General features: G+C 46.4%; 1 protein-coding gene across 1 annotated transcript in view; it reads left to right on the top strand.

The window, feature by feature from the left end:
* Positions 1 to 2531: 2531 nt before the first annotated feature.
* Mirr (iroquois-class homeodomain protein mirror) overlaps positions 2532 to 12655 on the top strand; it is a 34277-nt gene continuing 24153 nt past the window's right edge. Inside the window, exon 1 of the mRNA XM_076387263.1 lies at positions 2532 to 2686. Within this exon, the coding sequence (XP_076243378.1) occupies positions 2648 to 2686 (39 nt within the window). The 5' untranslated portion in view covers positions 2532 to 2647. The remainder of the gene's footprint in view (positions 2687 to 12655) is intronic.

Raw genomic sequence — 12655 nt, 5'->3', positions numbered from 1 at the left:
TGTGCGGTCGTGTCGAAGAAGGAGGTGGGGTGGCGAACGAGGGTCGCGGGGGAGAGGGAAACGACAAACTACCGGGGAAGAAGTCAGCGGCGAGTAAAGCAGCGCCGCCGAGGCTAAACTTCGGGATCTATCGAACTAAAATTGTCGTGTAGTTTCTGCCTCCTCTTCTCGCCCCTCCTAACGGCGAGCACTGCCTCCCCCTTGACCCCACCGGAGGGGCGAAGCACGCCAGGCAGCATCTCGGCCGGTTGCGCCCCCTCCGACCGGGGCACCCATCCCCTCCACCGAAACGAAAGCCGAACGAAGAGGGAAGAAAGCCGCGGCAGCGACGGGGTGGGGCGTGACGAGGGACGAGGCTCGTGGGAGCGACGGAGAGGGAGTGATCGGGACTCGACTGTGAAGAGAGAGAGGGGGGAAGAAACGGAAAGAGGAAAAGGAGAGAAAGAGAAGGGAAGTTGGCGCCGCGGGAGGGGGTAGGCAGGGAGCGCGTTAGCTGGCCCCACGGGCGACTCACCATATTTTATTGTCGCGTTTGCCAACGCTAACCGCCGTACGGTTCCGTGGCCCGATCTACTACGAAGATGTCGAGCTGACTCGGGAGAAGAGGGAACGCTACACGGAACGCTACCAGGTAGAGAGAGTGCCGGTGTGCTACGAATTCGCGCGCGGGTACACGAGGTGCCTGCCGGTAGTGGCATCGTCAGCCACCCAGCAGAGGTGGCACCAGCACCCCCACCACACCGCGCGGCGTGCCTGCCCTGGACCCTCCCACCCGTCTCGTCGAGGGCAAACCATCTCGCAAAAATCGTCCCCCTTTCCATGGGAAGGAAAAGAACTACGGCGACGACTCTGCCACCACCACCACCAGCAGCGGTAGCGTCGAGCCGACCGTTTCTCGTCACTACCACCACCACCATCGGCACACTACCATCGTTATCGCCAGCGCCACCGTCACTGTACCGCTGCCTCCTCCTACACCGCGATCAACCGTCATCTCGCGGAACGAGGATACCAGAACTTACGGACTTACGGATCGCGTTGTTGTTCGTTGGCTCGCACGGTCCTGAGGCCAGGTCGTTCGAGGCCACCCATCCTCGAGTCGACCGTGCCGCCTCTGCTCGCGCTGGCCCGCGATCGTCGATCGAAACCGGTGCTCGTCAGTGAGGATCTATGACAAAAGTGCGCGGGTGTGGATCGTTTATCGAATCGTTATCGACGACGCTAACTAGGTAATAGAACATCGTGGCTAATTGGACTGCCCCTCCTGAGTGCGCGCAAAAGAAGTTTCCTCCGAAGCACGAAGAGGGAGAGAGGGATGAGCCGCATGGACACGCGCCCTCCTTCTCGTGCCCCCTCTAAACACGAGTGAGAACGAGTGTGCACGCGTACATGTGGACGCGCGCGGATCACGTAGAGGACGAGGACAGAAGCGCCGAGACTTGTCGCGAATCGCGGCAGTTTGTTGGTTGGTTGTTTAAAGAGTGCACAGCATACGGTGGGACTGGGACTAGCCGTGGCACGGAGTAACCGTGATCGGCCGATTCGGGAGAAAAAGAAGAAGCTGTGTAGAAAGACCGTGGCAGCCGAGAAGGAGAAAAAAGGAGATTGGTGCGCGCGAACGAGTCGATCCTCGCCTTTCCTTTTCCACGGAACGTGTCTCTCCGTCACCATCACTCGACTTCCCTCGACCTACCGCTCTCTCCCTCTCTCTGTCGCTCGCTCGAGCGCCTCCCGTCCCTCTGAGCGCGTCCTCTCGCTCGCTCCTCCCTCTGACCCCTCTCGCTCTCTCTCTTCCTTTCTCTCGCTGCGCTTTCCTCCTCGCTCCCGTGCTACCTCCGCCTTCCTGTTCGCCCGAGCGGACGGCTGGATTCCGTCGAAAAGAAACGACGATTCGGAGGATAGTCGCGACCGATCATAGCTGGCGCGTCGATCGGGATCAACGGCGTGCCGAGGCTCGCCGCGGGAACGCCATCCACCGCGTACGATGCGCGCATTCACGCGTCCCCGTGTTTTTCCACCGCCACGATAATCGCCACGGTTTACACCTGTTACGGGCTCGTGCCACGGTGAAACGTCGTTGGATCGCGTAGCCTATCGTCACTTGGCGAACTGTTGACACGTACTCGTCTGGTGCTAGTCGCGAATCTCCTCGGATCCTCGCGCAGTGGACACGGAGTGTCGACCACGTTGCAGCCTGCGATCGGAAAACTGGTCCCTGGCTCTCTTTGTGCCCGCGTCTCAGTGACAGTGAGAGTGTGGTGAAGACCTCGCCTTCGACTACTTAGACGGTGCAATAAAAAACGAGTTGTTCCCGCGCGGCTGCGAGTGAACGAAAAGGGAAAAAAAGTATCGCCTCCTCCCGCTTTTTTTTCTTCCTCCACGTCGAGTTCCGTCGTTGTGACTGTTGCACACACTCGCCGACCGGCGACGGATATCGCGCGGCTTCTTTTTTCGCCCCGGTGTCGTCGCCGTGCTTGTCGCGAGCGAAACGGAGAGCGAACGAGACGAGAGAAAGAGGAGAAAGTGTTCACGGGCGTATTTGTTGGAGAGTGACTCGGCGGGTGAGACGCCGCAACGAATGCCACGGCCAGAAACGATGATCGCGTAGCGGTGTCCGACTATCACGGCCCTGAGTGGCCGACACATCATGTCACAGTTCTCTTTCCGAGGATCGCCAAATCTACAGGTGAGTCCCGCGTCACTTCCCTGCTCCGCTTTCCTGACCCGCGGATCTATCGGTCGCGGGACCCGCGACACGATTACCAGCGTGATGGATGGTACCCTGGATGACGTCGATCAAACGCCCTGTGACTGAGATCAATCGGCCTCAGCTCTTTGAGTTGTCCTGCCTCGTTCAGAATAACGAGTGGCGGATTTTTTGTCGGTGCAATTGAGAGGGTTTCTTGATGATTAGGTTTTTGAGAGTTTGTCTTATAAAAAGAGTGGCATGACTGAAGGTTTCGTTAAAGGATGAGGTACAGGGTGCTGCAGGTTGTGTTAGGTTGTGCTGGCGTGCTTGGTGAAGAGAAATATGGAGACAGCTTTATAGGTTACGTGGCACTTAAACGCAGACATGCGATTACTTGTTAAATCTTTCGAAGTGTAAAGGGGATGGTAATTGGATGGTCTTAGTGTCTATATTATGAACTTGGAATTGAAGGCTACTGCTGTAAGAGGAAAGGAAATAACAGTAGCAGAAGTTCTGAAAAAGTTCCGATCTAAAGATCAGGCATATTGCATCCTCAGTGACCCAAGGAATAATTGTCCTCTACTAATGTCAACAAGTTGTAGTGGGATTGTAAAACGTAAAAGGTTGCAATAACACGTGTGTCACTGATGCATTGAAGCATAAGATTGTCGGTAATGTCTGCTTGTAGTTTCGTTATTCGAACCGCACGCGTAATACTCGAAGTTGTTAGAGGTAGTTAACCTGACTTGTATTAATATCAGTAGGTATCAGTTGTGCAATATTGTAACAGAATGCCAGACTGGCTTTCAGTTCGAACAACCACTGTACAGAAATATATTCCACGTCTCGACTAAAGGCAATCTTCGTTAAGCCACTTTACTCCAAAAACCTGAAACGCTCAGTACATACACCTCGAACAGAAAACCAATTCTCCACTAGGATATGTTTATCATTTAAACGAGCAGTTCCTCCGAGGATATGACAAACAATTTTCTCGTTTACTTGATTTCACATTCCCTTATCACGGCCAGCCAATAAATCCCTCAGCAGAGTGTCGAAGAAGCGTAAGAATCTTTTCGCCGCGATAAACAGAGCCTCGGTTCTTTATCGGATTTCAAAATTATCTCCTCGGTTGGAACCCGAGGCGCGATGAAATTTTAAGCGACACTCAACGGGACTAGTTATGCCTTTGCGTGTCTGATGCATCGGTAGAAAAGCGTCCACGCCGAGGCGCGGATCTGACTCGTTTCTTCCATCCGTGATAGCGAACTAACAGGTTCGGTATCGAGCTGAAAATACACATAGTTACAAATAAAACGTATTGTATGTTCAGTGACAGGGAAGTTAAGGAGCAGAACGGGACACGCGTAAGCACGACGAAAAAGCAGAGACCCATTGAAATATCGGCAGTGAGCGTAGACGTGTTTCAGGTTTGAACGGTAGACGTTAGGAGAGACACGCGGAGTACACGGGCCGAGATTGTCGTCTGGCCACGGGTCGGTTGTCCACTCTGTGGACGTATGAATCCGGGTATAATTTCAGCCGTTTGAAAGTCAAATGTATTCAATGGTCGAAAGCCTCGCCTACTTGCGTCTATCTGTTCCTTCTCGTGTGCGATTTCACGTGTGCCCAGCTAACCGGCACCATGAATCGTTTATGTATAGTACCGACTGTTCGCCGCGAAAGGGACACGCATCGTTCCGCTCGCTATCCCTGCGAATCCATTTTTACGAGCCGTTGAGGAAAGTGTTCTTCTCGCGTCTTTGACTAACACGACCGTCGGTGACTTCCCAGAGACAGGCTATTAGCGAAATTGCATGCGACACGACATTCGATTCTTCACTTGGTAGCCTTTGCATAGGTCCGATGGGTGTAGATTCTTGGCAGGATTCTGAACACTGGTTGAAAATGTAGAACATACTGCTTATGTAGTTCGAGAGAAATAGAAACTTGATTAAATTCTGTGCGATTTGGAAAATATGTTTGAGGAAAATTTGCGTTTGATTAAATAGTCTGTGCCACGTGGCACGAAATACGTTAACTAATCTCGAGTCAAAGTAGAAACGTCTGATGAAGAGATGTATGAAAAATGACCACTTAATTGAGTGATTTGAAAAATGTATATCGATTGAAAGATTTAGTTTGAATGTACCTAAGCGCGTTAAGAAAATTTTCACGAGTCTGTTGATAAAGCGCTTTTATATGTATTTTCACTTTGTAAATTGACATAACCACTTAGGAGAAAATTGTACCTTTATCTAACAAAACGCTTGAGAGATTAAAATTTCTCTTGCATGTAGTTTTGCGAAATTTATGTAGCATTCAAAACAAAAAAATGATATCTATGCTTATTACGTATGTATATTAGTTGAATATTATGATATGTATATTAGTTAAATAATTTATAAAATTGGTTACTTGCAAGCAACATCTACCTACAATGTAGGTAGAAACTTTAAGTGTCTTTGCTGCATAGAGGAGTATCTACCTATAAAGTTTATACATATATGAGTATTTTGAGCTGCATTTCTCTATTATAAATACTGTAGTTAAATCATAAAACTATCAAAAACGGAATCATAAATTTCTAACATAGCAGTATTACTGATTAAATATTTCACGAATCAGTCACTGTAGAAAAAATATTGCTGCCACTCATATGAATAATATTTCAAGAATGATAATTGTGAAATAGTACCACAAATTACTGTTACATTGTAAGAACGATCGTAGGATCAATGTTAAGATTATATTAAATATTTTACAATAATTAACAATTGAATTTCACTTCGGTTACGACAAGGATCTCATTTCTCTTTAAACGATACGTACAATCAGAGTAAAATTATCTATCCGAGGCGAATCACAGTAACGAGATAATTAATTTGAGATTTACTTGTTGAAAATGGTTATTTACGACTAACTAATGAAGTATCGATTACAATCTCACAATCAGAAGTTCGTATTAGTGTTTTTATTGCACGTAAGGCTATGAAATTGTAAAATCGGAACGGTAAACGAATAATAATTTCCATAAAATATGTACTCCGTGCGTCGCGAACGCATTTAGACGAATTTATTTAATACGGATTGCGCATCGTGAAACGAGGTAATTAATTCGAGCTCACGCGCTCAAATTGGTTACTCGAGACTGTTAATAGAGCGTCGATAAAATCTGAGAAATTAACGTCTAACGACTACACTAACCGTAACGTTCTTATTACCCATAAGATTACAAAATATACGACCCGAGCAAAGCGAAAGATTTAGAGATGGCGTTATACCGTAGATTTGCTTCCGACCGCGTGCACACGTCCACATATTACGCGTGCAAATCTACACGCTTCATATGCGATCCAGTAAGCTGTGCACGCATCAGTTTTTCCGTCTCTCGTATCGTTGCAAATTCAAGAACGATAGGCCCAGGAAAATCTCGAGCATGTCTGACGTGTGCCGCTTCATCTCGGTCCAGCAATCGCAGGGGATAATTTGTAGCGTGGGATCTTGTCCGTTGCGAGAATGGATAGCCGTTGGCAAACCTGAGAGATTCGGTACCGCGTGTCCTGACATGTTGTTGCATATAGGTGCACGGTGCATACCTATGCGGTGTGCATAGCGCCGAGCTGAGAACATGTGTTGCCACGCCTAAAGCAACGCTCCGAAATGATCGAAGAGCTTGCGCTCACTAGAATAATTATCTCGTCTTACCATCAACGAGCTTTTTGCCTCGACACTAACACACGCGTACAGCCACGTCTTCTACACATCTATAGGCGCGTTTTCTCGACGTTGCACCTTCGAAATCGCTCTTTTCGTCTTTGTTCACGCCGTCTGATATCGCACGCTCATTCCCTGCTATTACGCGGTCCAATTTTCGCGTTTTCAAGACACGCGACCGCCTCTTCCTTATCGATTTTCACGGCACGTTTGCTCGAGGGACGGAAATGGGAATTGGGAGACACGATCGCGCGGCGGAATTCTTTCGCGAGCGGGGATTAAGGCGGGCTGTGCTACCGAGGGATTTCTTCGCACTTGTTACGATTGGGAATTCTTCTTTTCGTTCAGTTTGTTCTATCTTACTTTTGTGAAGTAATTCGTGGGTTTTCGATCGTGTCTAGTTTCTCTAATTCTGCTGTAAGAAGTAAAACTTCATGCAGATATAACATAGATTTGTCACATCAGTGTGAAAGCCCTTGGTGAACGTATACAGTACCACTTATAAGTATTTGAACAATTTTACAAATTTGGAAAATTACAGATTTATTGGTAGCAACCGATATTTAGTGCTTAGACTAATCATTAAGTACTGCTAAAAATCCAATTACTGTAATTATTATATGCTTGATTTTAAAATATAATAAAAATACGAAACAAATGTAAAGAATATACAGCAGTTACTACAAAGAAACCTGTATTTTTTTCAACACGTGACACCGTTCGAATACTTATGAGCGGTACTGTATGCATTTGTGAGTCGTTGTCTAAAAGCCATTCTTCCTATCGGTTATTATTCGTGTTAAAGTCTTTATTTTCGGTGCAAATTTCCGTGAAGTGTATTTCAGTTAAACAAGTTTTTTTTATCATTTCGCAGAGAGTGGGAGAAGAAAAGTGACAATTTTTTACCACGACAGTGTCTTCTCGTAGGCAAAATTTATCGTGCACTGTGCACAGTTGAGCTGCCGATAAAAATTAATGGCCGATTATCTATGAGTGTTACTCCGCTTATAACAGCGTTAAATAAACAAGCGGGCACTTTAGTCACGGTGTTGCATTATCGTTGACACACTTTTCTTTCAAATTCCCGTTTAGCCGTCAACTGTGAACACGGATCTATGGTATGCATTGGAAACGTCATTTATTATAAGAAGACACAAAAAGGGAGGAGTATCGTAATCATAGGATTCAATTTCTGAGCGAAGGGAGAGGGGCGAGGAGATTGGTTACTGAATCATAAAATGCCACTTTCTCGACGAGAAGCGACATTCCTTATCGTAATTATGTCATAGGCCGGCTAAAAATGAGCGATAAACCGCGTATTCCATTCCAACGTCCGCGAAGCCTACTTTCCTTTTAATCGCGTCTACATCTTTTCATTCCTTGTACTTTTCGATTCCTATTTTTTGATAGACAATGTATCGTTAATTGTTGGTGAAATTTCTTATTGCAAGGAGATCCTACGGTGATACTGTGCTTGCCTCATCTGTGTATAGTGTGATGTAACGAATTACCGCTCTCCGCGAAGAAACCACCAGCCATAAATACGTACGACGCGTAAACCGTGTAAATTTATCATTAATAACTGTTAAGAGCGTTCAGGTGTGTTTGACATAGGCTTTCGCCGTTGCTTCTCAGTTTCGAGACCCGATCAGTTTCTCTTCGTGACGTTGACATGTTCCAGAAGTAAAGTTTTATTTTTCAATAGATCGACCGTTACGTGAACCGACAGTCGGCTATCTTTATTACTGGTGAAACTATTTATGGGATTTCCACGGATGTATTTACTCTGTGAAAATGGTTATGTCTTTGGTTTCGTTTAGGAAAAATCGCGACATTGACCGACGTGTCTCCTAATGGCGCGAAGTTAGAATATTCCTGTCGCGCTGAAGCGTCACTTAATTTCGGCTTGAAAAATTCAGAGCGTTGCTCGCCGAAACGAATACCACGTCCCCGAGACGGGCGTACATTAAATTTAGAACGTGATGAATTCATATCGCTAATCTTCCGTGTCTTGTGATCTAATTGAAGCAACGATCCTTCCTTCCCCTCTGTCAAGGTTGTACTTCTTTTTCTTGCCCCGTACTGTCGCATATTTTTAGAGTGTGCCACGGTATGTCACTTTAAATGTTTTAAACGTGCAATCAAATATTTCCTTCGCTTTAGAAATTATTCAGGCCTCTCGAATAATTCGAATATTAATGTGCCAGTATTTTTAGATCGCTCGAGACTTACTAATTCATTTAAATGTCACAAGAAAGCTGCTTGAACGACCATAGTAGCATCGAATAAAACACGATCGAGAAATCATTGGTGAGCACGAATGCATTGCATCCCGTTACTTCGCGATATCGCTACCGGCAATTGGTTACACGTTCGACTAGACTCCAGAGATTACAACGCCCGTAAGTGTCGCAGGCGAATTAAAGCAATTAAGGATAACGTCCGATGAAAGGCACGCGTTGGTCGTGTCTGGCCTGGGTGTCGATAATCGAGCCTGTCGCGAGATTTTTCTCTTGTAACTCTTCCGTGTAACGATTGCTGGACCTGTTTCGCGAAGTTATGTCCGAGTTAATAGTAGGAGTTGGTAAAAGACGAACCTTGTTCTTGCACTACTTTTTTATTTTGGTTGAGGATTGACATTGAAAAAATGCATTTTAAGATATCTACAGTTTCATAAAATACATTTCAAATACAATCTTTTCGACATGACAGTACAGTAGGATGTCGATTATCAGAATTAATACTAACTTCAAAATTCATGGTCAATGTTTTTCTTACTTTAGATAAACTATTACTAAGTGATAGTCTGAGATTTACTTGAGGTCCTTGTATGCATAGTTTCATCGTTAATACTCCAAATACTGAAAATTCTAGCTAACAAAAATCGAGGAAACTTCAGTTCGGATAATGGACGCTCTATGTACATAGCAATATCTTATTACAGATACTATTCACACCCTCTATCTATCTTCTTAGATAGGTAGATACTCTTTAGTTTCCATCATACTACCGAATCAACATAATATTGTAAAAAAGAAGGTAGATAGATACTAGCAAGTTTCATTTCAGACTTCGTTGCAACTAAAATCCCTCTACTGGCTTTCCTTTTCAAGGAACGCAGCAGCACCCAGCTTTCGAACTCTCCACCCATCGAACCCCACAGGAGTTCGCCTCGACAGCAAAACCGTAGCGTTTCGCGAGCGAGGTCCTCGCGTACCACGCCGTTATCAAGATTCCTTCTTGGCGACTGAAATTCCATCTGCTCCCTTCAGCGAGGGCAGCAATGTTTCCGGTGGACGCGGTAGTTAGCGTTAGCTATATGCAAACCGCAAAAAAATAAGGGAGTCGACCGCGTGGCGCGCAGCGAATCGCGACCGATAGCACGAGCTTTCCCGCCTCTTCAGTCCAGGGCGACGAAATTGCGACGGAGACGTCGTGGAATTCGTGGAATTGTCTTGGTACCGCGTAATCCACCTTGCTTGCAACGCGTTTAGAGGAGGGGAGGCGAGGAGAATTCGAAAAGGAGAACGCGACGCCACAGATCGGAATGTCTGCGGAGAGACGGCGGGTAGACCGAGGATTCCTCAATGACGACGTCCGCGTAAAAATTATGAATGGCCATATTATTGCAAGTTGGCAGCGCGGTGCGCCGCGCGGCACGATACGTTGCCATATAGATACGATCTCCGGTAGTAGTCGCGGCTGGCAGTTAGCGGTGTGTTTCGCTCGCTGACTCGGCGCTACTCGATCCAATCGAGCTGACTCAGATCCTCCGTCCTCGCTCTCTCTCTCTCTCTTGCGCCCTCCTTCGCCCTCTTTCTCTCTTTGTTTCTCTCTGTCTTTCTTCGTCTCTTCATTACTCTCTTTCTCCACCTCTCTCTCTTGCATTCATTCACTCGCACGCTCGCGTTCTTTCTTCCTTCACCTTCTTCCGATCGCGCTTCCCTCGTTCTCTTCGCTTCCCTTCTTTCTTTCTCTTATTCTGCTCCGTTTTTTTCGCCCCGTTCGCGGCCTCTTCTATTCATTCATTCGCGTGCTAGCGTTTCGCAGCTACTTGTCTCCTGGTGCTTCTCTACTTTTTTTGCTGGCGAGCGGATTTTTTCCTTGACGCGCTTCTTGCATCCTAACTCCACTTTTTTTACTTCCCTCGGGGCGCTGCTTCGAAGAATTCACTTCGCTGGTCAGTGCTTTTAGATCGCTCTTTGGAGTACGTCGCTTCTCTGGTTCTCTCGGGGACGCGCGTCGCATTCGTATGGGTTCGTGAGAGGCTGTAACAGAAACATTGTCACCGTGGCTGGCATTAGCCCGTTTCCGACACTCCGATTACAGCTCGGGAACAGGCAGTCGTTGTTTTTGATAAAGAGATTTATCGGACACGATTGATACCATTGAAACTGCGTTCCCTTCGTCTTAGTTTCGGTGTCGATACGTAGAACCGTGAGATAAGGAGGTGAGAACGTTACCTCTTGCTTGTTGCATTTAGCGATTACCTACATAGTTGCTGTGTATCAATTTACGTGGTAAATCAAGTTCAAGTAGCCTTAGCCTCTAAACTGGCGAAAGGGTTAAATATACAAGCTTCTCTCGCCTCTGATATTCGACTCATTCCCAGAATCTCTCCCTCTGTTTGTTCTTCAAACAATCAGCACGTTTTCAATCTTAAAGTACCTAAGCGTTAAGATGTAGGAAGGCGTGCTGACAGGTTCTCGATCTGGAGTAATAAATCTTGCAGAAGACATCCTAATTTTAGTTGAAACTTCTGAAAGCCTTCCTAAATTCAAAATTTACGGATTTAATTGCGGGTTGCAAGTGATCCGTGGATAGTAAGAAACTTTTTTCCCGAAAATACATCATATCGGGGTCGAAAATTTTTAAAGTTTCTTGGCGATCTAAAAACGGCGTGGAACAATGGGATCGCGAGGCTCCATCGGCTCGTCGATGTTCGATCAGTTTTCACCGAAAGGAGTCTCTCGTTCCGTGCATTCTCGTGGCTGCTCGGCCGACAAGAGGAGGGAGGGGGCGTAAAAGATCGAACGAACACGTCGATGCAAATTCAGCGGAAGGCGAGAGAATGCAGACCCGGGGGAGACAGGGGAATCGGTGTAATCGGTGTTCCAGGCATTCGAGGAAAGTCGAGAAGCGGAGAGTAAGAGGAAGAAAGAAAGACAGAAAGACCAGCGCGATCTGCGATCAGTCGCGACGCACGCCGCAAGATAATTTATTGAAATTGTCGTTACGAGAGTCGTTACTATTTTATCCCGCGGATACAGAGGCACACGGTCTCGCGTAACAGCAGTGGTGCAAGGGTTCCACGCATCGGCGAATGCCTAATCTTTCTCACGGCATAAATCATTGGTCTCTGTACGTGCCGCGCGATAAATTCCGCGTGACGCTTGTAAACCGGGCCATTACGAATTCGGTGTACCCAACTTTCCCGTTTCTGAGGTTTCCTTGCTCCGTGGCGTGCCTTTTCGACGCCGTGACACTTAACAAGTGCTCGTTCTTAGATTAACCCAGTGGCTTACGAGTTTTCCTGGCCGCGTGATAGAGTGAAGTGGTAAAGCGAAGTGAAAGGGGAATTAATAGATCAATTAAAGAATATTTTAAATTCTTCTTTTTTGTTGCACTGTAAAGTTCCCAATATTGCACGCTTTTATTATTATTATAACTTTAATCACTTTTCTAGTTCCCTCTTGAATTTTACTTCGCAACGAATACAATCATTTCCTATTGGTAAAGAATAATTCTCTTCTATTCACAATTTCAATGCACTTCTCGTACATACTTAATATACTTAAGTAGATACCTATACCAACATACTCTTCGCCAAGCTTTCACTGAAAATAAAAATCGACTCTTTAACTAATGCTAGCCATAAAGTATACGAAACCTACCTGCCCCAAAAATACTGTATGCCCACATCCATTTTGAGCGAAATATCTCAAGTACCCACAGCAACCGCACTTAATCCCAAAATCGCTGGTATTTTTCGTGAAAGGAAACGATCGAGAAGGAAGCAGCCCCAGCAGGGGGAGGAAGGAGGTTTTGTTTCTGGCTTCGCAACCGAGCGTGTAACATCCAACACACGCCGCGGCCGGAGATTACAAAGTAACTCTTACGGGCTGATAAGCGGTATCGCGTTAATACGTTCCGGGGCCCCGCGGCGCGGTGTGTATGTTTAATAAATAGCATGGAACGCGAACGTATACCAGGCACAGCGAGCAGGAGGAATACCGATTATGCCGACGA

This window comes from Calliopsis andreniformis, chromosome 2 (genome assembly GCF_051401765.1).
Source record: "Calliopsis andreniformis isolate RMS-2024a chromosome 2, iyCalAndr_principal, whole genome shotgun sequence".
Classification (NCBI taxonomy): domain Eukaryota; kingdom Metazoa; phylum Arthropoda; class Insecta; order Hymenoptera; family Andrenidae; genus Calliopsis; species Calliopsis andreniformis.
This window is presented reverse-complemented; position numbering and strand designations above follow the sequence as displayed.